The sequence below is a fragment of the Elephas maximus genome, chromosome 4, assembly GCF_024166365.1.
Source record: "Elephas maximus indicus isolate mEleMax1 chromosome 4, mEleMax1 primary haplotype, whole genome shotgun sequence".
NCBI lineage: Eukaryota > Metazoa > Chordata > Mammalia > Proboscidea > Elephantidae > Elephas > Elephas maximus.
Window position 1 is genome coordinate 189,290,326 of NC_064822.1, and position 26,437 is coordinate 189,316,762.

The following is a 26,437-nucleotide window of genomic DNA, read 5'->3' on the forward strand; positions in this document are numbered from 1 at the left end:
CAGCAGCCAAGATTGTTAATTGTTTGCACAATCCAGGGTAGTGGTAACCCACAAGAGAGTGGGCTCTGTCTGCTGGCTCACAGAAGCAGATCCTCACAGTTGCCTGGGTAAACCATCCCAATGGGTCATTCAGCAGAAAGAGCCCTGGAGAGGGATTAAGCCTGGCGGTCAACACCTCCTTCACCCAGACGTGCAGACATGTCTGTCTGAGAGGGGGTGGTAGTGCCACCATGATGCTTCCATGCGGAGCCCCTCTCCCAGGGCAGATCTTTGGGTTCCTCCTTTGGGGGTGTAGCATAAGATGCACACACCTCTGCGAGACAGGACCCACCAACCCTGTGACCCCTGAACTTCAGTTTCCTCATCTGTACAACGCAGGAGAGCTGCTTTTGCAGTCCCTCCCATGGAGGGCTTCTAAGATGTGCCCCCATCCACCCGCTGGGACCCCTGATGGGGAGACGTGGGGTGGGTGCTATGGAGACCCCAGAGCTTGCCCAGCACAGGCCTTGCTGTGGGAAAGGCCCAGAGACAGACAGGGCAGCAACACTGTGGCACACCGTCTGATGGAGAGGCCGATGAGCCTGGGGGCCTAGAAGCTTGGGGGGAGGCTGTGCCAGGGTGGGTGGGCACTTGGTGGGCTCAGGAGGCCTGGGTTTAGGCCCAACGCTGCCCTTTGTTGACTGCATGGCGTTGGGCAAGTTATTCCACCCTTCTGAGATTGTTTCCTTAACCAGGAAATGGGGAGAATAATAATTTGTACTTCAAAGAGGGAGACTCTCATAAGAGCAAGCTTTTTAAAGTGCTTTGTAAAGTGAGACTTTACAAGGCCATGCCCACCCTTCACTGGGCGCTCCATTCCAGCCAGGGGGTCTTAGGAAACCCCACTTTCCATCACCCAAGAGATCTGAGGGGACAGCCGGGTGGCTGGTCTCTGTCCTGGGGGGACCGCTCTTGATGCCCCCCAAGCCCCATCAAGCTGGCAGCTTCTCCAGGCAGCCAGTCACCTCGAGGTCCCTGCCTGAGCAGCGTGTACAGGGAGGCCAGGCCCAAGCTGCACAGGGATCGGTGAGGTCCTGGCCAGAGACTGCCACGCGAAGGGCGAAGGGCTGAAGGCCTGGACTACAAGGGATGGGGGCAGGAAGGTGGCGACGGACCCTGGGGGAGCCTGTGCCTCCTGTGTCTGCGGGAAGGAGCCTCAAGGGATAAGTGTGGGCAAAGCCTTTGGGGAGGGATGCCAGGAGGCAGTGGCTTTACCAGAGCTCTGAGGACCTGGGAGGGGGGTCCTGAGGTTAAGGAGGTCGTTGGACAACACCTGGGTGTGACGCAGTGCATGAAACCTGGCAGTCCCTTGGAGGTGGGGTGTGCGTCGCGTGCGTGTTGGTTTCCTGTGGGAGGGGGCCAGACACTACTCCCTGAATGAGGGGTGGGCGGAGGGGTGTTGAGGCTGCTGCCCAGTTGAGGCTCCCGGCCCCGCCCCCAGCGCGTGGCCCCTCCCACCGCGACCCCCGCCCCAGCTAGTGGCCCCGCCCACCCGAGACCCGCCCCTGCATCAGGTCCCGCCCCTCCGCCCACCCCGGACCGCCCCCTTGTCCGAGGCCCCGCCCCTCCGGCCCGCCCCGCCCCCGCCCGCCTTTGCGCGGGTCCGCGCTGCCCGCCGCGTTCCCCGCCCAGCTCCTGGCGCTCCACGGTGCAGCCGCTCGGAGCGATGATCGGCCCCGCGTGGCGGCCGGCGCGGGGCCCGGGGCGGCGGCGCGGGCCGGGGGCGGGACCCCGGAGGGCCCCTCGGCTTCCCGCTGTGGCCGCAGCTTCCTGGTAGAGGGCGCGGCGCCGCAGGGCCCGCAGAGCGGCGTGGCGCAGGGCGGGCGCGGGCGCGGGGTCACCATGAGGACTCTCCGCAGGTTGAAGTTCATGAGTTCGCCCAGCCTCAGTGACCTGGGCAAGAGAGAGCCGGCCGCCGCGGACGAGCGGGGCACGCAGCAGCGCCGGGCCTGCGCCAACGCCACCTGGAACAGGTAAGGCCGCGCCCTCCCGGCCCGCCGCCTGGCACCCCGGAGCCCCCGAGCCGGTCCGCGGGCGAGCGTGCGCCCCGAGCGAGGGGCGGCGGCGGCAGCGGGGCACTTTGCAGTTGGCAGAGAACTTACTCCACCCGTGACCGAGTTGTGCCGGCCGGGAGGGAAGTTTAGTGCAACGTGTTTCTAGAACAGGGACGAGACCGAACCGTGCCAGGGCCGGGCCGGGCCAAAGCGCCCCGCGGGTGGGGGTGGAGAGAGCCTCGGCCGACCCCACCCAGGGCACTCCCACACCTCCGCCTGAGTGCTGCTGACAACCTGGCAGGTAAATCCAGCAGGAAGTGTTTTTACCATTTTGCGGTTGAGCTGTAAGCCGCTCGGGCTCGGTCGGTGAGTGGCCGCGGCGCTTCCTGTCTCTAGGTTTTAGTCCCTTTGGTCGAGGGTGGGCGGGCTGCTTTCCCTTGAGCGGCCCCCTGTCCTGCGCAGCTGTCAGAGGCCGCCCCAGCTGCCCGCATTCCTTAGGGGACCCTCCCCCAGGCCCGAGGCCGGGTTCCCAGAGCTCAGGAGCAGGGGCGTCGGAAGACCACCCCCCCCCCATCCAGAGCAAGGGCGGGATCCGGAAAAGAGTGGGATTCTCCCGGGGTTCGGCTCCTGAGCCCTTTTCAAAACTAGACATTTCCATCAGCAGGAAAAAAGGGTGGGAAGGGGCGAGTGAGGCAGGCTGTTGGGTAGGGAGGCTGGACTCCGCCTGCTCCCGGCATCTCTCCAGATACCCGGCTAGCTGTGGTCTTGGCCACCCAGAACTGGGCTGTCACGTGGATACACAGCCACTCGTTCATCTACCGCTTCCTGAGCACCATGATGGGTAGGGGCGGCCACCCTGAGACCCTCCTCTGCAGACTAGTCAGAAATGTGTCTGACTCGGTTTCCTTATCTGTCAGTGGACAGGGGCATTCTTCCCCACAGAGCTGGTGTGGTGAGCCTGAAGGAAGGAGGAGGGCTGGGTATCTCATCCAACCACTAACACACATTTTCAACATAAAAGGCCTTTTCAGCCCTGTAAGGGCCCTGCGAGGTGGGCGCCGTTATTAGCCCATTTTAGGATGAGGAAGGAGTCCCTGGGTGGTGTGGACGGTTAAGTGCTTGGCTACTGACCGGAAGGTTGGTGGTTGAATATTTCTTGCAGTATCAAGGTGAGAGAAGCAGTCTCCCTCCTCCGCTCCTTGCCGCAGCGTAGTGGAAAGAGCCAGCAAACTTAATTCAAATCCCAGCTCTACCTCTTTCCTGCTGTGTGACCTTGAGCAAGTCACCTAACTTCTCTGGTAGTGAATTCCAACTCATGGCGCCCTCATGTGTGCCAGAGTAGAACTGCGCTCCATAGGGTTTTCAATGACGGTGATCTTTCAGCAGATTGCCAGGCCTTCTGAGGTGGCTCTGTGCAGACTTGCTCTGCCAATGTTTGAGTTAGTAGCTGAGCACTTGACTGTTTGCACCACCCAGGACCTCCCCCTTCCTTACCCATAAAACAGGCCAATAATGGTGGCATCTCACTGGGTTGTCACAGGGATTAATGCAAGGGAGCATCCTAACGCCCTCCGCACAACACCCATGGGACAGTGGGTGCTTCTTGATTGTTGACTTGCATCAGGTGGGACTGTGGGTTTGGTGAGCTGTCTCCCACTCCCAGCTGAGGTCTCCTGCAGTGATGGGGGCTCTAGCTGGACACTGGCTCAGAAAGCCCCCCCCCATGACCTTGGGACCTGCTCTGGTCTGTGTCTTTCCAGGGCTCAGGGAGGCACCCTGCAGGGAGAAAGTCACTGAGTCCCTCCACTGTTTTCCCTGAGAAGGAACTTAAGCACTCCGGCGGCGTTGCCAGCCTGCAGGGGAGGCCGCCTCCCCCACAGTGCCCACAAGGCTCGGGTCTCCTTGTTCCCACATCAGCCTGGCCCCCTCAGATGGCGGGGCACTGCCATGTCCTGTGCTCCTACTGTGTGCTAGGCCCCGGGCCAGGCCCTTCCTATCCTTTGGCTCACTTAGCCCCATCATAGCTCAGGCAGGAGGTATTACTGCCGCCCCTCATTGTGCCACGGGGGCGCACAGAGAGCTCCTGGGAGGCCTGCCTGGCAGCCCCCCGGCGTAGATGAGGCAGAGCCAGACCCCCGCTCTGTCCTCCACGGGCAGCTGTGGGGATGGAACCAAGGGGAAATGAAGTGCCTTCCCCTGCCAAGTCCCTGGGCAGAAACAGTGGGGATCAGGGTCCCCCTCTGCTCCCTGCCAGGGCCCCCCAGGACAACAGCTTGGTGCAGCAGGTGTTATCACCCTGCAGGTTGAGGTCCAGGCCTGCTGAGCTGTGGGTGCCTCATTTTGAGCCCAAGATGCACCCCTTTTTATCTGTATGACCCTGGGCACACCCCCGAAATCCCCTGGGCTTCTGTTTCCTTATCTGGACGTGAGACAAAATTACATACCTCACTGTGTCGTGAGGGTTGAACGCATGCATTCACATGGCCAGTCACTCACTCACTCATGACATGTGTGAACAGCATGCCCCTTGTGCTGGGCGCCATGCTGGACCCAGGGCACAGATACACCCCGAAGAGCCTCCTGGAGCTTAGAGTTTGTGGAGGGAACCAGGAGGCAGACACGGACACCAGCGCACCAACAAGGTAACTGCAGATGGAGGGGGCAGGCGGCTACAGTGCTGGCCACACGCTGCCGGCCTGCCATCCAGCCATGGTCATGTCCATGGGTGTAGGAAGTGCGTTACATGACGGTGGGTGCGAGCCATCTGGCCGCTGGGCCTGTTTGCAAACCAGAGGCTGGAGATGCTAGGAGTTGTTTCCTGACTGCATGCTGCTTGTTTATTGAGCAAGTTCCCTCCCTGGACTTGTGCCAGGCCTTGCTGAGGGCTGGAGCTGCAGAGAGGCAAGCAGTAGGGCACTCCTGGCTCGGGGCGACAGAGGACGACGCCCATGTGGGCCCTGAGAAGGCTCACTGCCCCTCCCACCCAAGCCCTTTAGCCGCACCCAGTGCCTGGCTGCACCCGCATTCTGCAGCCAGGAACCGGCATTCTGGGTCCGTGTCTGTTCTCGCCTTCCCTTTGGGCAGCTCCACTTTATCCCCCACTGGGCCAGGACCTGGTTCCCTGCCTGCGGTTCTGTGAAGGTTGTCTTCTTGAGTTGAGGTGCCAGGTTGTGGCCTCAGACCCTTCCAGGCTGTGGTGTGCTCTGCAGGCTGAGCCAAAGCATCCATGGAGAAGTGGGGGGCATGAGGCCCACGTAGCTGGAGCTGGAGGCCAGGGCTGCTGCTGTGGGGCGTGGGGAGGAACAGAGCATCCTGAGCTGCAGGGAGGCCTGGGTAGGGCAGGAGGCCAGGCCACCCTCCCACTGGGGCCCAGCCTGCAGGCCTTGCTCTCTCTGCCCCACCCAGGACACACCCTTTGGCCCTTGCCCCAGAGGCCTCCCCCTCCTGTCAAGGGAGCTCTTTCCCGCCCCCTCTGGTCACTCACCCCAACCTGGGCCCCAGATCTCTGGGAAAACCCAAGACCCAGAGTGGTCCCGGGGTGACTCAGGGAAGTAGGGGGGATGGCAGACCCTGAGCCAGGGCCCCACCTCTGTCTGGAGAACCCCAGCTGGGCTAACCACTGCAGAGACCCCAGCTGGGGGATGAGAGGGAACTCACCAAACCCCACCCCTACAGACCCACCCGACACAAGGCCCCATTCTTGAGTTGGGCTGATGTGTGTTAACAATCACAGTGCCCACTGCTTGCTGCGCTGGGGTCTGCCCGAATGCTGGAGGCCGTAGTGCACCCTGCACCCAGCCATCCATGGAGTGGAGGCCCCAGCAGGGGAAGGAGCAGGGAGGCGACTCGTGGTACAAGCACACCTTACTCCTCACTCACTCCACATGCGCATCCACCTCCAAGGCCGGAACGATTGGCTTTTAGTTGGGGAAACTGAGGCCAGAGGGGGAAAGGGACTTGACCAAGACCCCATGGCTAATGTAGGGGGGTGGGATCGGATCCCAGGTCTGACTGGAGGCCACTAATGAGGGACACGTTCATGTCCTTGCTTGGGCCCAGGGTGAGGTGGGTGTTTGTGGTAGGAGGAAATTCTATAGCTGTGGTCACCCCAGCATGGCGGCACACAGAGCAGGGACTAAAGGCCAGAAGGGTGCAGCCGGCCCACCTTGTCTGCATCGGCTGGTTCTGGACAGGAGCTGGCTGGGGCCACGACAGATGCAGCCGTGGCCCCCAGCCCTCTCTTCGTGTGCTCTACGCTTGTGGTCCCCTCAACAATGTTGTGAGGGGCCTGGTAGCACCCCATGTCACAGATGGCGGTGCAGCCTCACACCCTGACCTACACCAGGCCCTGTCCAAGCCCAGAGCATGGGTTAGCTCCTTTAATCCAGAAAGAACCCTTGAGGTGGTATCTTAGTCATCTAGTGCTGCTATAACAAAAATACCACAAGTAGATGGCTTTAAGAAAGCTAAATTTATTTTCTCACAGTAAAGCAGGCTGAAAGTCCAAATTCAGGGTGTCACCTCCAGGGGAAAGCTTTCTCTTTCTGTCAGCCTTCTCATCAATCTTCTCCCAGACTAGGAGCTTCTTTGCTCAGGAACCCCAGGTCCAAAGGACAAGCTCTGCTCCTGGTGCTGCTTTCTTGGTGGTATGAGGTCCCCAACCACCTGCTTGCTTCCCTTTCCTTTTATCTCTTGGGAGATAAAAGGTGGTGCAGGCCACACCCCAGGGAAACTCCCTTTACACTGGATCAGGGAGGTGACCTGAGTACGGGTGGTGTTACAATCCCACCCTAATCCTGTTAACATAAAATTGCAATCACAAAATGGAGGACGGCCACACAATACTGAGAATCATGGCCTAACCAAGTTGACACATGTTTTGGGGGGACACTTCAATCTATGACAGGTGGGGAACAATACCCCAGTTTTGCAGATGAGGAGACTGAGGCTCAGAGAGGGGCAGATTTGGATCGGAACCCGGGTGTAACTCTGGAGCCTCCCCTTTCAATACTGCCTCATGGGGTTTCTAACGGGCCCCAAAGGAGCCCTGGTGGTGCAGTGGTTAAGAGCTCGGCTGCGAACCAAAAGGTTGGCAGCTCGAACCCACCCAGTGACCCAGGAGAAAGACCTGGCGATCTCCTTCCGTAAAGATTACAGCCTAGGAAACCCTATGGGGCAGTTCTACCCTGTCTTGTGGAGTTGCTATGAGTCGGTATCAACTCGGCGGCACCTGACAACAACGAAGGGCTGCCCTGGGTCTGGCACTGGGTCCCACACCACCTCTCGCTCTAAGGCAGTCTAGGTATGGTAAACAGAATCACGGCCCCCAAAGATGTCCACGTGCTAATCCCTGGGACCTGTAAATATGTGACACGCACAGCTAAAGGGACCTTTTAAATGTGACTAAAGTTAAAGACCTTGAGAGGGGAGATGGTCCTGGATAATCTTGTAGGCCCAGTGGAATGACAGGGTTAGGGTTTAGGGGGCTTACAAAGGAAAAGGGGGAGGCAGGAGAGTCAGAAGGAGCTTGAAGAAGGAAGCAGAGAGGTTGGGAGATGCTATGCTTACGGCTTTGAAGATGGAGAGGGGCCACAAGCCAAGGACTACAGGTGGCATTTCTGAGGCTGAAAGAACTGCATAAAAAATTCAATCCTTGAGTTGTAATACTGAAGGATTCTATGGGTGGTATCCTTTTACCATTATTAGTTCAAACTGTATGCTGAGCAAATAATCCAGGAAGCTGGACTATATAAAGAAGAACGGTATGTGAGGATTGGAGGAAGACTCATTAAGAACTTGAGTTATGCAGATGACACAACCTTGCTTGCTGAAAGTGAAGAGGACTTGAAGCACTTACTAATGAGGATCAGAGACCACAGCCTTCAGTATGGATTCTAGCTCAACATAAAGAAAACAAAAATCTTCACAACAAGACCAGTAATCAACATTGTGATCATCAAAATACTGAAGTTGTCAAGGATTTCGTTTTACTTGGCTCGGAAGCAGCAGTCAGGAGATCAAACAATGCAGTGCATCGGTCAAACCTGCTGCAAAAGACCTCTATAAAGTGTTGAAAAGCAAAGATGTCACTTTGAGGGCTAAGATGCACCTGACTCAAGGCATGGTATTTTCATTCGCCTCCTATGTATGGGAAAGCTGGACAGTGAATAAGGAAGACAGAAGAAGAATTCGTGCCTTTGGATTATGGTGTTGGTGAAAAATATTGAGTGGACTGCCAGAAGTACGACCAAGTCTGTCTTGGAAGAAGGACAGCCAGAATGCTCCTTGGAAGTGAGGATGGCGAGACTTTGTCTCACATACTTTGGACATGTTATCAGGAGGGATCAGTCCCTGGAGAAGGACATCATCTTTGGTAAGGTAGGGGATCAGCAAAAAAGAGGAAGACCCTTAACAACATGGATTGACACAGTGGCTGCAACAATGGGCTCAAATGTAATGACAATTATGAGGATGGTGCAGGACCAGGCAGTGTTTTGTTCTGTTGTACATGGGACTGATATGAGTCGGAACGGATTCGACAGTACCTAACAACATCAACAACCTGGGGAAACACTGAATGATGCAGGAAGCATCAAAATAACATAGAAGGAATACACAGAGTCAGTGTACCAAAAAGAATTGGCCAATGTTCAGCCATTTCAGGAGGTGGCATATGATCAAGAACCGATGGTACTGAAGGAAAAAGTCCAAGCTGCACTGAAGGCACTGGCGAAAAACAAGGCTCCAGGAATTGATGGAATACCAGTTGAGATGTTTCCACAAATGGATGCAGCGCTGGAAGCGCTCACTTGTCTATGCCAAGAAATATGGAAGACAGCTACCTGGCCAACCAGCTGGATCCATATACGTTTCCATTCCAAAGAAAGGTGATCCAATGGGATGCTGAAATTATCTAACGGTATCATTAATTTCACAAGCAGGTAAAATTTTACTGAAGATAATTCAAAACTGTTTGTGGCAGCGTATCGACAGGGGATAGCTGGATTCAGAAAAGGAAGTGGAAGGAGGAAAATCATTGCTGATGTCAGCTGGGTCCTGGCTGAGAGCAGAGAATACTAGAAAGATGTTGTGTTAGTCATCTACTGCTGCTGTAACAGAAATACCACAAGTGGGTGGCTTTAACCAAGAGAAATTTATTCTCTCACAGTCTAGGTGGCTAGAAGTCCAAATTCAGGGTGTCAGCTCCAGGGGAAGGCTTTCTCTGTCGGCTCTGGAGGAAGGTCTTTGTCATCAACCTTCCCTTGGTCTAGGAGCTCCTCAGCACAGGGACCCCGGGTCCAAAGGACACAATATTCTCCTAGCTCTTGTTTCTTGGTGGTATGAGGTCCCCACGTCTCTCTGCTAGTTTCTTTCTTTTATATCTCAGAAGAGATTGGCTTGAGACACAGTCTAATCTTGTAGATTGAATCCTGCCTTGTTGACACAACTGCCACTAATCCCATGTCATTAACGTCATACAGGATTTGCAACACAGGAAAGTCACATCATATGACAAGATGGTGACAATTTCGTAATACTGGGAACTATGACCTAGCCAAGTTCATACACCTATTTGGGGGGCCACAATGCAATCCATGACAGCTGTTTACCTGTGTTTTATTGACTAGGCGAAGACATTCGACTGTGTGGATCATAACAAATTACAGATAACGTTGTGAAGAAGCGGAATTCCAGAAGACTTAATTGTGCTCATGAGGAACCTGGACATAGGCCAAGAGGCAGTTGTTCGGACAGAACAAGGGGATACTTTGTGGTTTAAAGTCAGGAAAGGTGTGCATCGGGGTTGTATCCTTTCACCATACCTAGTCAATCTGTACGCTGAACAAATAATCCAAAAAGCTGGACGATATGCAGAAGAACGGGGCATCAGAACTGAGGGAGACTCATTAACAACCTGCGTTATGCAGATGACACAACCTTGCTTGCTGAAAGTGAAGAGGACTTGAAGCACTTACTGATGAAGATCAAAGACCTCAGCCTTCAGTATGGATTACACCTCAACATAAAGAAAACAAAAATCCTCACAACTGGACCAATGAGCAACATCATGATAAATGGAGAAAAGATTGAAGTTGTCAAGGATTTCATTTTACTTGGATCCATAATCAACACCCATGGAAGCCACAATCAAGAAATTAAATGACATATTGCATTGGGAAAATCTGCAAAAGACCTCTTTAAAATATTATAAAAGGGAAAGATGTCACTTTGAAGACTAAGGTGTGTCTGACCGAAGCCATGGTATTTTTCATTCACCTCATGAGCAAGGGAAAGCTGGACAGTGAATACGGGAGACTGAAGAAGAGCTGGTGCCTTTGAATTACGTTTCGAAGCGTACTGAATGGACTACCAGAAGAACAAACAAGTCTGTCTTGGACGAAGCACAGCCAGAGGGCTCCTTAGAAGCGAGGCTGACGAGAAGGACATGCTTGGTAAAGCAGGTGGTCAGCAAAAAAGAGCAAGATCCTCGAGGAGGCGGATTGACACAGTGGCTGCGACAACGGGCCCAAACATACCAACGGTTGTGCGGACGGCGCAGGACTGGACAGTGTTTCTTTCTATTGTTCATAGAGTGGCTATCAGTCCTAACTGACTCACCTGCACCTAACAATGACAAGAGCCATTTTGGACTTCTGACCTCCAGGCTGTAAGAGAGTAAGTGTGTGCTGTTTTCAGCCACTAAGTGTGAGGTGATCTGTTACCGTGGCCACAGGAAACTGAAACTCCGGCTTCTCTCCCTCCCCTCAAGTGTCTTGTCTCCCACCCACCAGCCTGGGCTCAGAGACTCTGCAGCCCCCCTACCCCCAGCCTTCCAGAAGGGAAGGGCGGGGTGGGTCGGGGAGGGAGAGTGAGGCTGAGCAGCCTGGGGGTGGCAGGTTAGAGCCCAAGTTTCCTGAGCGGACTCAGGTGCCTGCCCACCTGGGAAGGTGAGCCTCAGGAGCAATGCTCCAAGCCCTTGCCAGGCTCCCAGGGGCGTGAGGGTTCGTATAGGCCCCCTCCTGCTCAGCCCAGAGCCCCACTGGGGGGCTGTGGCATTTTCCACCAGGTGGACTGAAACCAGGGTGTGATGCCTGTTTGCTGAGGGTGAGGCGAACCTGCCCGCGGGCCTGGTGATGTTGTTATCATGCCCACTATGCAGAAGGTCAAACTGAGGCCCAGCCTTTGGGTGGGATTTGGTTGAGTCATCTACTTGCCTGTGCTTTTCACCTTGACATGACAAGGAGGCTGGGGACACCATCTGTTTGTGGGATGGCTGGCCCAGAGCCAGCTGGACCCCCACTTCATGGGCCTGGTACCCTAAATACAGGGTGCTCTGGCTGCACGGGGTGGACAGGACAGGCGGACTGGCGCTGGGTCTGTGGCCCTGGCTCCTCCCCGGGCAGCCTATGGGTTCCCAGGGATCCTTAGCACATGCCCCCCCGGGCCAGCCCACTGGGCTCTGGGAGGCCACAGCCAGGACAGCTGGGTTTCACTTCCATTTTGGGGAGATGGGAAGTGACATGAGGCGCTCCTCAGCCTTCCTCACACCCGATCAGCTCGCAGCAAGGTGGTTTGGGTTCCCCAGCTTGGACTTTGGAAAGAACTGGGAGCCGCAGCCCTTGGGGAGAAGCAGGCCCTCCTGGTGCCTTCCCCTTCCCCTCAATGTGGCAGAGAGCGGAGGGGGGACTGTGGGCCAGGGCTCCAAGCCTAAACCCTGCCTCTGCCAGGCATTGAGCTGTGTGACTTTGGGGAAGTCCCTTGGCCCCACTGGGCCCCAGCGTTCTCATTTGTGACCTGGGGTATAACAGAAACTTGACAGCACCTAATAACAACACCTGATGCAGTGGTTACAAGGAGGAGGATGAGAGGCCACCCAGCAGGTGGGCCATGCAGGCTGGGTGTGGTGGCAGGTGGACCGGGGTGGGCTGGGCGTGCTGAATGCGTGGTGTGGGTGGCCCCTTGCTGCAGTCACTGCTAACCATCGAAGCACTCTGCCTAGCTTAAGGGTTAAGGAACCTCCCCCCTGCTTCCTCCTGCCCCTGAGGCCTCCACCCAGGCTGCCTGTTTGGGGCGTGGGGATGGGACAACCACCAGCCCTGAGGGAGGTCTGGGCCCCCAGGGAGAACTTGGCAGGGCCCCTCTGGCCCTCTCTGAGCCTCAGGGTGTGGCTGGGCCCTGGGGCTGTGTCCAGAATGTCCCCCCACAGCCCTTCCCTAGAAGCTCTGCAGCCCACTTGGGCCAGCAGACTGGGGCTGAGTTAACACAGCTGAGGGCCCAGCAGGGGCTGGCGCAGCCGGGGTGCGTTGCCAGCTGTTGGAATTCCTGGTTGGGGCCACTTTCGGAAAGCGGCTTCCTGGTGCTGTCAGACTCCCCGGGATTTTTATTCTTTTCATCTGTAGGTGGAAAGCAGTTTGTGGGGCTGGTCCACCCGGGATTTCTGGTGGAGGTGAACAGCACCCAGCCCTGAACACGTGCAGGCCTCTCCCCAGCCAGGCAAGGGCTTCACGTGCGTGATGTCATGTCACCCTCACAGCGACCTACCTGGGTGGGGGACGTGCTCACGATCCCCGTCTTAGAGACAGGGAGCGGGAGTTTAGAGACGTGGTGTTGTTGAACACATGAATAAGGGCACTCTAGTGCCAGGGCCTGGCCCCGGGTCGTGTGACGTGTCCAGCGTGTTCTTGGCCGTTCCTGCTGAGAAGCCGATGGCGGCCGCTGGACGAAGCTGGTCCTCAGCCTCTGGCCTGGCCGGGGCAGGAACCGGCAGTGGGAGCTCAGGCCGTCCCCTCACCAGATCCTCCTTTACCCATCTGGGCTGTGAGGCCATAAAGGTTAAAACCCAAAAACCAAATCCTTTGCCGTAGAGTAGATTCCGATTCATAGTGACCCTATAGTACAGAATAGAAATGCCCCAGAGAGTTTCCTCTTTATGGAGCCCTGGTGGTGCAGTGGTTAAGAGCTTGGCTGCTAACCAAAAGATCAGCAGTTCGAATCCACCAGCCGCTTGCTCCTTGGAAATCTTATGGGACAGTTCTGCGCTGTCCTATAGGGTCACTATGTGTCGGAATCCACTGGACGGCAATGGGTTTGGTTTTTGGGGAATCTTTACAGAAGCGGATTTGGAGCCTCTGGTGGGTTCGAGCTGCCAACCTTTCTGTTAGCGGCTGAGTGTTTAACCACTGTGCCACCAGGGCTCCTTTCTGTACAGATTCTTGTTGTTAGGTGCCATGGTCTAAGATTACTATCTGTGGGTATAATCTCTTTTGGGAATAGGGTTTTCTTTGTTATGTTGATGAGGCCACGTCAGCATAGGGTGTGTCTTAGACCCGATAACTTTTGAGACATAAAAAGAGCTGATGAGGCACCAGAGCAGGGACAAAGCAGGGCAGGGCTGCCAAGTTCTCCCTGGGGGCGCAGGCCTCCAACAGGGTGGCAGTGGTCCCATCCCCACACCCAAACGGGGCCAGCCCAGATGGAGCCTGGGGCAGGAGGAAGCAGGGAGGAGCTTCCTTAATCCTTAACTTAGACTGTTTAGAAGGTTAGCAGTGATGCAGCAAGGGGCCCGCCCACACCAAGCTAGGGGAAGACAGATGCCCTTTGACGATCCCTAAGGAACTCCTAGAAGCTGAGACAAAGATCTTCCCCCAAAGCTAACAGAGAACCTTATCCTAGAGCTGGAGCCCCGTATTCAGACTTCTAACCTCTTCAACTGTGAGAAGATAAATTTCTGTTCGTTAAGCCACTCCCGTGTGGTATTTCTGTTTGAGCCAAAACCCACTGCCGTTGAGTCAATTCCAACTCACAGTGTCCCTATAGGACAAAGTAGAACTGCCCCCATAGAGTTTGCAAGGAGAGCCTGATTCAAACCGCCAGCCTTTTTGTTAGCAGCCATAGCTGTTAACCACTGAGCCACCAGGGTTTCCTCTGTTACAGCAGCACTAGGGAACCGAGACATCCAGCTCCCTGTGAGGAGAGGGAGCTGCTGCTGGGCCAGCACCTGGGACCACACTGCAGGCTCTGTGCTCTTGGCGGGGGGTATGGCCTCTCTGACCCTCAGTTTTCTCATCTGTGAAATGGCCGCCAGTCCAACTCATGGGGACCAAACCCATTGCCAATCAAGTCATTTCCAACTCATAGCAATCCTATAGAATAGAGTGAAACTGCCCCATAGGGTTTCCAAGAAACAGCTGGTGGGTTCGAACTGCCGACCTGTTGGTTAGCAGACAAGCTGTTAACCACTGTGCCACCAGGGCACCCCTTGTGGGGAAGAGTTAATGAGGCAGACAAGGGCACCAGCACGTGGCCAGCTGTCCCCTCTGCACCAAGATTCAGGGCAGCTGCCAGGCCCTGGGTGGAGGGCAAGCAGCCCTGGGACTCACCCCCTGGGAGATCAAGGCTGGTGGGGAAATGAACAGGAGAATGAATCTGAAAAGTGCAGGGAAATCAGACTGCCCAGGCAAGAGAGGAGTTCACGGGGGGGCAGAGGCCCCAAAGACAAATAGCTGCTTGCCCTGTGCCCATGGATGAGAAGGTCCTTCCAGTCAGGAGGGGCAGTGGGTCCAAGGACCCTAGGATTCAGGTGGAGGGTGCCCAGGAGCCTTGAGTGCTTCATCCAGGATGGGTGGCTATATCTGGAGGGTCCCGAGCAGAGAAGTGGCTCTGCCACAGTGGAGGGTGGGCTGCAGGGGGAGGCAGGAGGCAGGCTGATGTCCTTCAAGGGCCAGCGAGTCAGCCTGGACAGAGAGAAGAAGGAGTGGTTGGAGACATCCAGGCAGTAGAAATGGGAAAGACTTCAGGACTGATTGGTTTGGAGGTGAGGGAGCGTCGAGGATTCTATTTATTCCCCGAACCCTTACCAGCTTCTTTGCTCCAGGTGCTGGCACACAGTACTGAGCTGAAAGCACAGGGCCCTGCACTCTTCCCGTTTATACTTTATGGCGGAGACAGACGGTAATCAAATAATTGCACACCCCCTCTGCCATGAGACAGGGCTGCATGGTGCCCGGCTACCATTACTAAACATTTTGATCAAAGACTCCATAGAAGAATCCTGATCAAAAGGGGAAAATACAAAACAGAATTTCAAATTTTTGTGGACTGTAGACTTTCTGGAGCCATGGAGGGTGGATGAACACCCCCCCACCACCGAAACTATTGCCCTGAGATAATCTTTAAACCTGAAACCAAAAATATCCCCTGAAGTCTTCTTAAAACCCAACAATAGTTTAGCTTAACTAGTAAAGAATGTAGGTCTTAAGCATTATGCTCTTTTAAGAACTGTCTATATGGGATGAAACTGACAACAGCAACTTGAAAGACTTGATAGGAACCTTAGGGGGCAGTGAGTTGATGTTACTGGGGGAGGAGCAACTCAGAAAAGGAGGGTGAGGGTGGTGGCATGACTGAAAGACGGCGATCAGTATCACTGAATTGTACCTGGAGAAACCGTTGGATTGGTGTATGTTCTGCTGTGTATATTCTCCACAACAAAAAATACAATTTTTTAAAAAAATTTTAAGAAAAAGGAAAAAAAATGATCACATAAATGAGTTTACACACTGACTAGTGAGAAAGCCAATAACCACGTGTGATCTGAAGAAAAGAACGGATAGATCGAAGGAAGGGAGGCGCCGGGGGAGAATGGAGCAGCAGGAAGGCATGTGCAAAGGCCCTGGGGCTGGCGGCAGCTTCCACTGTGGGGCTGGGTGCAGATGACAAGGGGGCAGCGTGCTCAGGGAGGCTGGGGGTCCCAGGGGCGGCTCAGAGGCACCCTGAAGTGCATGGTGAGGAAGTCTTTAGAGCAGATTACAGCCCACAGGTCAAATCTGACCCACATCTGGCTGGCTGTGTCTTTTTGTAAATAAACTTTTATTGGAACACAGCCATGCCTGTTAATTTACCTGTTATCTATGGCTGCTACAAAGGCAGAATTGAGTAGTTGTGACAAGGACCAGATGGGCTGCAAAGCTTAAAATAGTTACTCTCTGGCTTTTGACAGTGCGAGTTTGCAGACCCCTGCTTTAGAGGGTTTCAGCAGGGGCCGGCAATGCCATCAGAATGGCACTTTTGAACTCAGTGGAACCTGAAAGGGGGCAATGGCTCCAGGGGAAGCCTGGAAGCGGAGGGTGGATTGGAGCCCACCGCTGCGGTGTGGAGGCCTGAATGGGGGGGGGGGGGGGTCGGGGCAGGTAGAGGGTAGAAGTCGGGTGGCCAGAGTCCAGAGATGCTGAGAAGCCGTAAGTCACCAGACCTGACTGTGTTGGGGGAAGGCCAAGGGAGGGTGCTCCCCTAGTTTCTGGCCTGAGGGGAGGGTGGCCCCTAGTTTCTGGCCTAGGGGGAGGGTGGCCCCCTCATTTCTGGCCTGGGGCGGGGTTTAAGCACACGGGGATGAGGCAAGTTTGCGGGGAAAGTGACGGGTCCAGGTTTGGCTGCAAGCAGGTGTGGGGTGAACAGGACATCTGAGAGGGGGATTCAGAGGTGACACAGGCCTGGGGCTGGGGGAGACCGGGGCTGGGGCACAAGATCTCAGGGTGCTGATGGGTGTGGATGGAGTCACTCAGGGTGGCTGACCCTGCTGTCCAGGGCTTCCTGGTAAAAGGAGGGCAGACCCACCCTACTCCTACTGGCTGGGCCCATTTCTGTTCCTCCAGCAGGGCGTGGTGTCTGGGGGTGGTGGGGGCCTGTGGACGGCAGCTCCCCTCTGCCCACAGCATCTACCGTGGGGTGATTGCTGTCCTCCAGGATGTAGGGGGCTGGGGGCAAGGAGGAAGGCCTGGGGTGGCAGCTCCCCACTGCCCACAGCATCTACCATGGGGTGATTGCCATCCTCCAGGGCATGGGGGGCTAGGGGCAGGGAGGGAGGCCTGGGACAGCAGCTCCCCTTCTCTGCCTGCAGCATCCACAACGGGGTGATCGCCGTCTTCCAGCGCAAAGGGCTGCCCGACCAGGAGCTCTTCAGCCTCAACGAGGGTGTCCGGTGAGTGCCCCACCCACCCCTCCCCGGCCTGGGTCCCAGAGTGCAGGAGGGCAATGCCCAGGGTGGAGGACACAGCCATGCCCCCAGTTTGCCAGCGGGCACACCCAAGCTTCCCGCATTGGTCACTGGAGAGCTAGGTCTGATGGGGCAGTGACCGCCAGGCCTTGGTTTCCTGCACTGCCCTGGGACCTCGGCCAGCAGCTGCACTGCTCCCTGGTTACGCGGCTTCAGGCCGGGCAGGCCTGCCACCCACACCCCGTTTTTCAGGGGAAGCAGGGCCAGACTGTGACAGTGGCTGGAGATAACACCCACATCCCCTGCTGCCCTGAGCATCGCCAAGGACATTTATCCTGCTAAAGAGGAAGGGCCCACCTGCCTAATGACGGAAAAAGCAATCACAGCCGTGCCGGAGGCCCCTCATTTCCTGTGGATGGCAGAGAAATGAGCACGTGGAGGGGGAGCCGGGGACAGCCACCAGCCCCACGGAGCTGCCGCTGGGAGCCAGGCACTGGTGGCAGCTCCACGAGAACCAGAGAGACTAGCTGCTTGTTAATGCTGGTTTGTGGTCCAGGAGGCTGGCACTCAGAGAGGTCAAGAGACTTACTCAGGGTCACACAGCTGCACAGGACTGAGAGGTGCTCCCCAGCTCTGCTTCCCAGCCCTGACCTGCAGCACACTGGGAAAAGGGGTCAGCAAACCTCCCCCTTTTCCTTTCAGGTCGGGAATAAAAGTGTGTTTGGGACCACCAATTAGTGGCTGTCGAATCGATTCTGACTCACGGCAACACACGTGTGTCAGAGGAGAACTGTGCTCCATAGGGTTTTCAGTGGCTGATTTTTTGGATGTAGATTGCCAGGCCTTTCTTCTGAGCTGCCTCTGGGTGGACTTGCACCATTTGCACCCCCGGGGACTCCTAGTGTTATTTAAACCGTGGTAACTGAAGTCCATCCATCTCAGAACCGCAGAGTGAGGGCTGCCAGTGGTTCCGAATCGCCTAAAGCGGTCCCTCTGCTCGGAGTGTCGTTAGCTGCCTTGGAGGTGAGGCCAACGCGTGGCAGCCCCGTGTGTGCCGAGCAGAACTGTGCTCCACAGGGTTTTCAAGGCTGGGAACTTTCATAAGCAGATCACCAGGCCTCTCTTCCGAGGCACTTCTGAGTGGGTTTGAACCTCCAACCTTTAGGCTAGTAGTCGAGCAGTTAACCTAGGGACTCGTGGTGGGAATTGCTGTTGTCATAGCAACCCTGTATGACAGAGTAGAACTGCCCCACGGGGTTTCCTAGGCTGAAATCTTTACGGAAGCAGGTCGTCTGGTCTTTTCTCCTGAGGAGCCACTGGCGGGTTAGAGCCACTGAACTTTTGATTAGCAGCTGAGCGCTTTAAGAATTGAGCCGCCAGGACTCCTTTTGATGGGATTACCCATTGCCATCGAGTTGATTTCCAGCTCATGGTGACCCTGTAGGACAGGGAACTGCCCCACAGCGTTTCCAAGGCTGTAATCTTTACAAAAGCAGACTGCCACATCTTTCTCCCGAGGAGCAGCTGGTGGGCTCGAACAGCCGAACTTTCAGTTAGCAGTCGAGCGCTTAACCACTGCATTTGGTCTAGAACGTAAGGGCCGCTGGTGAGATGACCCCTGGGCCTCAACGTTGGCAGTGGCCGATGTCTTCAGTCTGTGGTTGACATGGAATAGATGCTCACTGTCCTCTCCACCCCTGGAGGTGGCATGCAAAAGATAAGGTTCAGGTCCTAACTCGGATGTGTCCTGTGTGGCCTCGGACAAGTTGCTTGACCTCTCTGAGCCTCTTCTGCCTTGCCTGCCACTGGCTCGGTGAAGATTGAATGAGATCTCAAGAATAGAGCAAGGCTTCCTAGTGCTACTGTAACAGATAGCCCAGATGGGTGGCTTTAAAGGATAGAAATTTATTGTGTCTCAGTTCTGGGGGCTAAAGTCCACATCAGGGTCTCAGCCGGGTAGACTCCTTTCTTGTAGGTAGCTCAGGCGTTCTTTGGCTCCTTGGCTTGTACGTGACCCTCAGTTGGCTTCTGACTTGCCGGCGTGTGCGTGTACGTGTGTGTCTGCTCACATGCCTCCATGTCTAATCTGCTTTTGGTTTAGGGCCCACACCACGCTGACCTGGCCTTATTAATATAACAAAGAAAACCCAGTTTCCAAACGGGATATCACAGGTTGGGGATTCCAGCACACCTTCTGGGGAACACAGTTCAATCCCAAGCAGAGGACACACATGCAAACCCAGCAGGGAGAGTGAGCGTGGAGTCCTGCCTGGCTCTGGGGTTTGGGCAGGTAGAAGCAGGGAGCCAACGTGGGTGCTGAAGGCCCGCCCCTCAGGTGTCTCCCTGAGAGAGCATGAGACGCAGTGGCCCCGGCTTTGCCTCTGGGGACCCACGTGTCCTCCTCTGAAGTGGATAGAGGGTGTACTTGATGAGCCGAGACTATGGACAGTGCTGTTGGCCCAGCCCCCCATGACACATGCCCTGCCCCCTCATGTTGTAGGCTGAAGGGGGAGAGCGCCCAACTGCTCTGTGCCCCCAGCCCCCAGGGTCCCACCCCGCCGACACCTGTGGTCTCTGACTCCTGCCCTCTCATCCCCTCCTCCCACAGGCAGCTGCTGAAGACGGAGCTGGGGTCCTTCTTCACCGAGTACCTGCAGGTGGGTGGTCCTGCTGTCCAGCTGGGCTGGGCTTGCTTCCTGAGTGGGTCAGGTGGGACAGGGTGACCAACCCCAGTGGCAGCTCCACTGTGTCTGACTCAGTTTCCCCACCTGGCCAGTGTGGCTCGTTGTGAAGGTGAAATCATAAGGTGCAGGGGAAGTCGTAGTGCCGTGCCTGGCCCGTGGTGGGTACTCGGTGTCCATTTTGTTACTATTTGTCCACTCCTTCCTGGAATACCATGACCCAGGTGTCCATGTCTGAACCCTCCTGACCCTCGTGGTATCAGCAGCGGCCAAGATGCCCTGTGCTGACACTGCCCCCATTGGGCCGACCAGCCTGCAGAGCCGATTGACCCACAGGAAACAGGACAGAGAGGGGCCACGACCTGCCCAAGGTCACATGACCCGAGGGGCAGTGAGCAGTTCCTGGCTCAGTGCTCACTCGGCTCCACAGGGCAGTGTGGACACCCAGGACTCTGTCCACACAGGGGTGTCTGTGTGCAGGTGCAGACCGAGGGCTTGCCTGGCCCAGGGCTGAATGAGGACGCCACATGGTTCCTCACAGCGTGGGGGTTGTGTGTTGTTTTAATATAACAGCTTTCGTGAGATATTGATTCACGTGACATACAATCCATCCATCTAAAGTCTGCAGTTCAGTGCTTTTTAGTATATTCACAAGGTTGTGCCATCCTCGTCATTGTCTAATTCCAGGACTTCCAGAATATTTCCATCACCCCAGAAGAAACCCTGTACCTGTTAGCAGTTACTGGCCAGCCCCCCAGCCCCTGGAAACCACTGGCCTCCTTTCTGTCTCTGGCTTTGCCTGTTCTGGGCACTTCATAGAGGTGGGATCATAGAGGAGCCCTGGTGACATGGTGGTTAAGAGCTACAGCTGCTGACCAAAAGGCCGGCAGTTCAAATCCACCAGCTGATCCTTGGAAACCTTATGGGACAGTTCTACTCTGTCCAATAGGGTCACTGTGAGTTGGAATCGACTTGATGGCAATGAATTTGATTTGGTTTTTTGGAATCATAGAACCCATGAGCTTTTGTATCTGGCTTCTTTCACTTGATGTAATGTTTTCAGGGTTCATCCATGTTGTCCCATGTATCAGGGTTTCATTCCTTTTTATGACTGAGTACTAACCCATTATATGCAAATACAAGGAGCCCTGGTGGTGCAATGGTTAAGTGCTCAACTGCTAACCAGAAGGTTGGCTGTTCGAACCCACCCAGTGGCTCTGTTGGAGAAAGACCTGGCAATCTCCCCATGTAAAGATTACCACCTAAAAAGCCTACGGGGCAGCTCCACCCTGTCACATGGGGAATCGCTCTGAGCGGGAATCGACTCCACGGCACACAGCAACAACGTACGCACACACAACATGTTGTTTATCCTCTCATCATTGAGGGCCACCTGGGTTGTTTTCACCTGGTGGCCGTCGTGACCAGTGCTGAGACCACGTGGTATATTCTCAGCCGAGATGCCAAGGGCAGCCGTGGGCGCGTCTGTGCTGTGAGCCTACTGTTCATGGTGGTAATTCACCAGCTGGGCCTGCAGTAAGTGGACCACCCCCAACTTCTTAAGTCCTCTGTCACTGGGTCACACGACGTGAAGAACCTCAGCCTCGGCCTGTCTCTCAGGGGACGTCCCTGCAGCTGCCTCCTGTCCCTGGACAGCACAGGTGGGGTCAGTTGTTAGTGTGGTCCAGGCTGAGGGTCTTCAGTGAGTCCCTTCCCCGCCTGGTGGGGCCCTGGGGCCCTGTTGGCTGGCAGGCTGAGGGTCTTCCGTAAGTCCCTTCCCCGCCTGGTGGGCCCCGGGCCCTGCTGGCTGGCAGTGACAGCACGCACGCTCATCTTGTCCCTGCCTGGTAGGCCCCGGGCCCTGCTGGCCAGCAGTGACAGCGCCTATGCTCATCTTGTCCCTGCCTGGTGGGCTCCGGGCCCTACTGGCCGGCAGTGACAGCACGCATGCTCATCTTGTCCCTGCCTGGGGGGCCCCAGGCCTGCTGGCTGGCAATGACAGCACCTACGCTCATCTTGTCCCCGCCTGGAGGGCCCGGGGCCTGCTGGCCGGAAGTGATAGCACCCATGCTCATCTTGTCCCTGCCTGGAGGGCCCGGGGCCCGCTGGCCAGCAGTGACAGCATCCACGCTCATCTTGTCCCTGCCTGGAGGGCCCGGGGCCCGCTGGCCAGCAGTGACAGCATCCACGCTCATCTTGTCCCTGCCTGGAGGGCCCGGGGCCTGCTGGCCAGCAGTGACAGCACCCATGCTCATCTTGTCCCTGCCTGGAGGGCCCGGGGCCTGCTGGCCAGCAGTGACAGCACCCATGCTCATCTTGTCCCTGCCTGGAGGGCCCGGGGCCTGCTGGCCAGCAGTGACAGCACCCATGCTCATCTTGTCCCCGCCTGGGAGGCCCCAGGCCTGCTGGCTGGCAATGACAGCACCCACGCTCATCTTGTCCCCGCCTGGTGGCCCCGGGGCCTGCTGGCCGGAAGTGGCAGCACCCATGCTCATCTTGTCCCCGCCTGGGGGGCCTGGGGCCTGCTGGCCAGCAGTGGCAGCACCCATGCTCATCTTGTCCCCGCCTGGTGGCCCCGGGGCCTGCTGGCCAGCAGTGACAGCACCCACGCTCATCTTGTCCCCGCCTGGTGGCCCCGGGGCCTGCTGGCCGGAAGTGGCAGCACCCATGCTCATCTTGTCCCCGCCTGGGGGGCCTGGGGCCTGCTGGCCAGCAGTGGCAGCACCCACGCTCATCTTGTCCCCGCCTGGTGGCCCCGGGGCCTGCTGGCCAGCAGTGACAGCACCCACGCTCATCTTGTCCCCGCCTGGTGGCCCCGGGGCCTGCTGGCCGGAAGTGGCAGCACCCATGCTCATCTTGTCCCCGCCTGGGGGGCCCGGGGCCTGCTGGCCAGCAGTGACAGCACCCACGCTCATCTTGTCCCCGCCTGGGGGGCCCGGGGCCCGCTGGCCAGCAGTGATAGCACCCACGCTCATCTTGTCCCCGCCTGGGGGGCCCGGGGCCCGCTGGCCGGCAGTGATAGCACCCACGCTCATCTTGCAGAACCAGCTGCTGACGAAAGGCATGGTGATCCTTCGTGACAAGATCCGCTTCTACGAGGGTGAGTCTGGCGGGGGCCCAGGTCCGCGTGCTGGGCCCCTGCGCTGGAGGGGCGTCGGGTGGGTGCCAGGGGGCCGTGCACAGCAGGTGTGCCTGGTGGGTGTCACAGTGACTGCTGGGCCGTGTCAGGGAGTGCATCTGCCCACCAATTTGTAGGGCCCAGCAGGACCGCAGCACTGGCAAGGGGGCCCTGCTTCTCCTCACTGCCTGGTAGGGTGATTCGCATCCTGGCTGCCTGGGAGAAGCCCTGACAGGGTCTTTGAGGGCCTGCCAAGAACTGGCTTAGGGCGTAGTTTGCCCTAAACTCCACAAGGGAGAAGGAAGAGTCCATGAGGCACAGGGTGGTGGCTGGAAGTCGTTTCCAGGCTGAGTTCTAGAAGGGTTGGCTGGTGAACGGCGCCTCTGCCCTCAGACGAGGAAGCAGCAGGGGCCAGGAGACAGCTGGTCCACCAGGGTACGTCCACCAGGAAGCCTCGTTCCCTGGTTTAGGGTTCTTTGGTGGCAAGCAACAGAAACAGTGTCTGGCAAACTCGGCAGGAAGGACATGTGTTGGGAGAGCCTTGACGAGCTTACAGACCCACTGGGATGCTGGAGAGCCAGGCGTGACAGGGGCCGAAGCCAGGCCAGCCCCTGGGGCCCACACAAAGAGAGGCTTCTGACAGGATTGTAGAGAAAGTGTGGAGACCTGGTCTGAGAGACAGCCCCGATGTGTATCTGCGGCTGCTTGGAGGACCATCCGCCAACGGTGCTAATGCCTTAAAGTGGCGGTTCTGAGATGCCTGGGTCTCAAGGTCCCTTTACACCCTTAAAAAGTATGACTACTACCAAGAGCTTGCCATGGAAAATTCTAGAAAATGCAAGATCACATGAGCATACACATTCTATTACCTGTCAGAGCAATGACACACATCATCACGTACCGTGTATTTTCCGGAAATCTCCACCCTGCCCTCATGAGACATTAAGAAAGGCAATTGGAAAGTTTTGATCTCGTGGACCCCTGAAAGGCTCTCAGGGGCCCCCAGACCACCCTGTGAGCACCTCTGGGTTAAAGCCTCCAGAGGAGGTTTTCACAGACACCTGAGTGGTGACCTGAAGCTGGACGCCGTGGCTGGCCTGTTGAACCTTAAAACCAAGATCCAAAAAGCCCTCAAGTGTGCCCAGAGGGGACTTTGTCAGGACGGTCAATAAGTCCATGTGGCGGAGGAGAAGGTGGGGGGCGGGTACCACAGGGGAGCAGCTGACCAGGTCTGGTGCCCAAGGGCTCGGCGCTGGGCACTGTAGGCGTTTTCTCTTCATTCTCTCACCCACCCCATGACATCTTGGTGTCCCCGTTTCACAGTTGAGGACAGACACAGTGATACAGGTGATCTGCCTGTGGTCACGCTGCAAAGCAGGGAGGCAGGATTCCAACCTGGGTCTGCCTGACTCCTGAGTCCATGTCCTTTGCCCTTTTAAAGGCCCAGGGGTCCCAGTGGCTTCCCTGCCCGGCTTGGGCCTAACAGGTCCCAGCAGTCTGGGGCCCCCAGTGTCTGAAGGGCTTGTGTGTGCTTCATTGTGGGTGGATCAGCATCGGGAGAGAGCAGGTTATGGGGAGAACTCAGTTCAAACCCACTCTTTGCTGAGGGCCTACTATGGGCTAGGCCCTGGGAGTGTGCCTACTACGTACCAAACTCAGTGCTTCACACTTGTTAACTTACTTGTCCCCCAACAACCCTGTGAAGGAGGCCCCCATTATCGTCAGTGGACATATATATGGGGAAACCAAGGCACAGTGAGGCTAAGTGTCTTGCCCAGGACACACAGTGCCGGCTGCAAATGAGGGCAACCGGCTCCGAGCTGCCCTCTGTGCCTCCCTGCTCTGCTGCTTTTTCCTCCCGAGGGCTCACTCTGGCCTGTGGGGAAGGGCTGTTAGCCCATTTCACAGAGGAATAGACTGAGGCCTGAGAAGATCCCAACGTGCTCCCAATGAACTAGGGACTGCTGGTCTTGCACAGTGCACATCGGGCGGGACCCACGAGGCAGGAGCCTGAATACCAACCAGATGGGGTGCGGGAGTTCTTCTTGGAGGGGGCAGCGCTCAGGCTGGCGGGACGGGGTGGTGAGGATTTGGCTCCCAGCAAAGGCGCCCTCCTACGGCCCACTTCTGACTCGGCACATTCTGATAGTGTCCACACTTCCACCCTCCCACCCAGGGGTGCTGGGCACCGTCAGAGAAGGGCAGCTTTGTGTGGCTGTGGAGCCCTGCCCACAGCATCCATGCCTGCCGGGCCACCCAGGGACCAACAGTGCCCTCCGTCTTGCCAGCCCATAAACCTGCAGGGATGGAGCCCAGGCCAGGGTCAGTGGCCCTGCCTGGGGTCCTTTCCCCTGTCCAGTTCAGCATCCTCATCTTAACACCATAGGGCTGGCCAGCTCCACCCACGTGCTCAGCATGGGTTTTCTGGGTGTTCACTATTTGTCAGGCTCCGGGTGGCCCCAGGGGACCTAGAGACAGAAGATACCCAGGTACTACCCTGCAGGGGCACACAGGCAAGCTGGGGACACAGACGGTAACAGTAAAACCAAAAACCAAACCCAGTGCCGTTGAATCGATTCCGACTCATAGCGACCCTATAGGACTGAGTAGAACTGCGCCATAGAGTTGGCAGTGACAGTACAGTGTGATAATGTCACGGTGGAGGGAAGCCCTGGGGAAGGAAGGGTTTATTCCAGCCTGGTAGTCAGGGAGGGCTGCCTAGAGGAGGTGTGTTCAGATGGGTCTGTTCAGATAAACATCTGGCCTTTTCAGCCTCTTTGCAGTGGGGACAGTAGCCACCCTCGCACCCCGAAGGGTGGGTGGCCTCAGAGACCCCCTTCCTCCTCCCTCTCTAGTTTGGGTCCCAGTGGAAGCTCCAGGCTCTCTCAGCTTGTCTTCAGTCCCGTGGCTCAGCTAGAGGGGTTGGGCAGTGGCTCCAGCGCAGAGTAGGTGGGCCTGCCCCTTCTCCCACCCACTACGAGGCCTTGGACTCAGCCCCCAAGCAGCGCAAACCCTGCAAATTGGAGACAGAGGCAGCCTTATGGTGGACGGGTGTCTTGCCAGGAAGGTGAACTGCAACCAAGAATGTGGCCTGGGGACCTCAGAGGGTGATGGCTTCCAGGGACCAGCCCACTGCAGCCAGGGTCCCTTCTCAGCAGCCAGACTCTCCAGAGCTGTGAAGGAGGGGACAGGGTGGTTTCTGCTGGCCCTGGGCCCTGCCTGCTCTCCCAGCTGGGAACTGAGCCAGGCTTAGGTCAGGGGGCCTAAGTCCGTGCAACAGCACCTCCGCGCACACGCCCTGTGCTTCACCTCAGCTGCCCCTACCCTGGGCTGTGTCCCCTAGAAGGCCCCCTGGGGCATCTGGCACCATCATGGGCCCTGTCTTCAGTCTGCCTGCCATGGGCTGTAAGGCTAGAGCCTGGGATCAGGCTGGCTCCCTCTGCACCCAGGGTGTCACATCAGCCCCCAACACGCACGGACTGAGTACAAGGAAGAGAGACAGACTGACAGACCCGCTCCTGGATGAGACCCAATAGCATGGTTGGCCCACCCGGACTGGTGCCTGCCAGGTGTTGCCATCTGCAGCAACCTGGACGTGAGCCAGGAAGGGGCA

At 56.9% G+C, this 26,437-nt stretch overlaps 1 protein-coding gene across 4 annotated transcripts in view; it reads left to right on the forward strand.

Annotated features, from left to right (window-relative positions):
- The window catches only part of PRR5 (proline rich 5), an 81,065-nt gene that overhangs the window by 40,814 nt on the left and 13,814 nt on the right, over positions 1-26,437 (forward strand). The window contains exons 1-5 of one of the 4 annotated variants that reach the window (XM_049884629.1): positions 1,928-2,012; positions 9,662-10,709; positions 16,930-17,010; positions 19,634-19,682; positions 22,749-22,806. In XM_049884629.1, the coding sequence (XP_049740586.1) occupies positions 22,770-22,806 (37 nt within the window). In that variant the 5' untranslated portion in view covers positions 1,928-2,012; positions 9,662-10,709; positions 16,930-17,010; positions 19,634-19,682; positions 22,749-22,769. The other 3 variants (XM_049884628.1, XM_049884627.1, XM_049884626.1) reach the window with 3 other exon arrangements.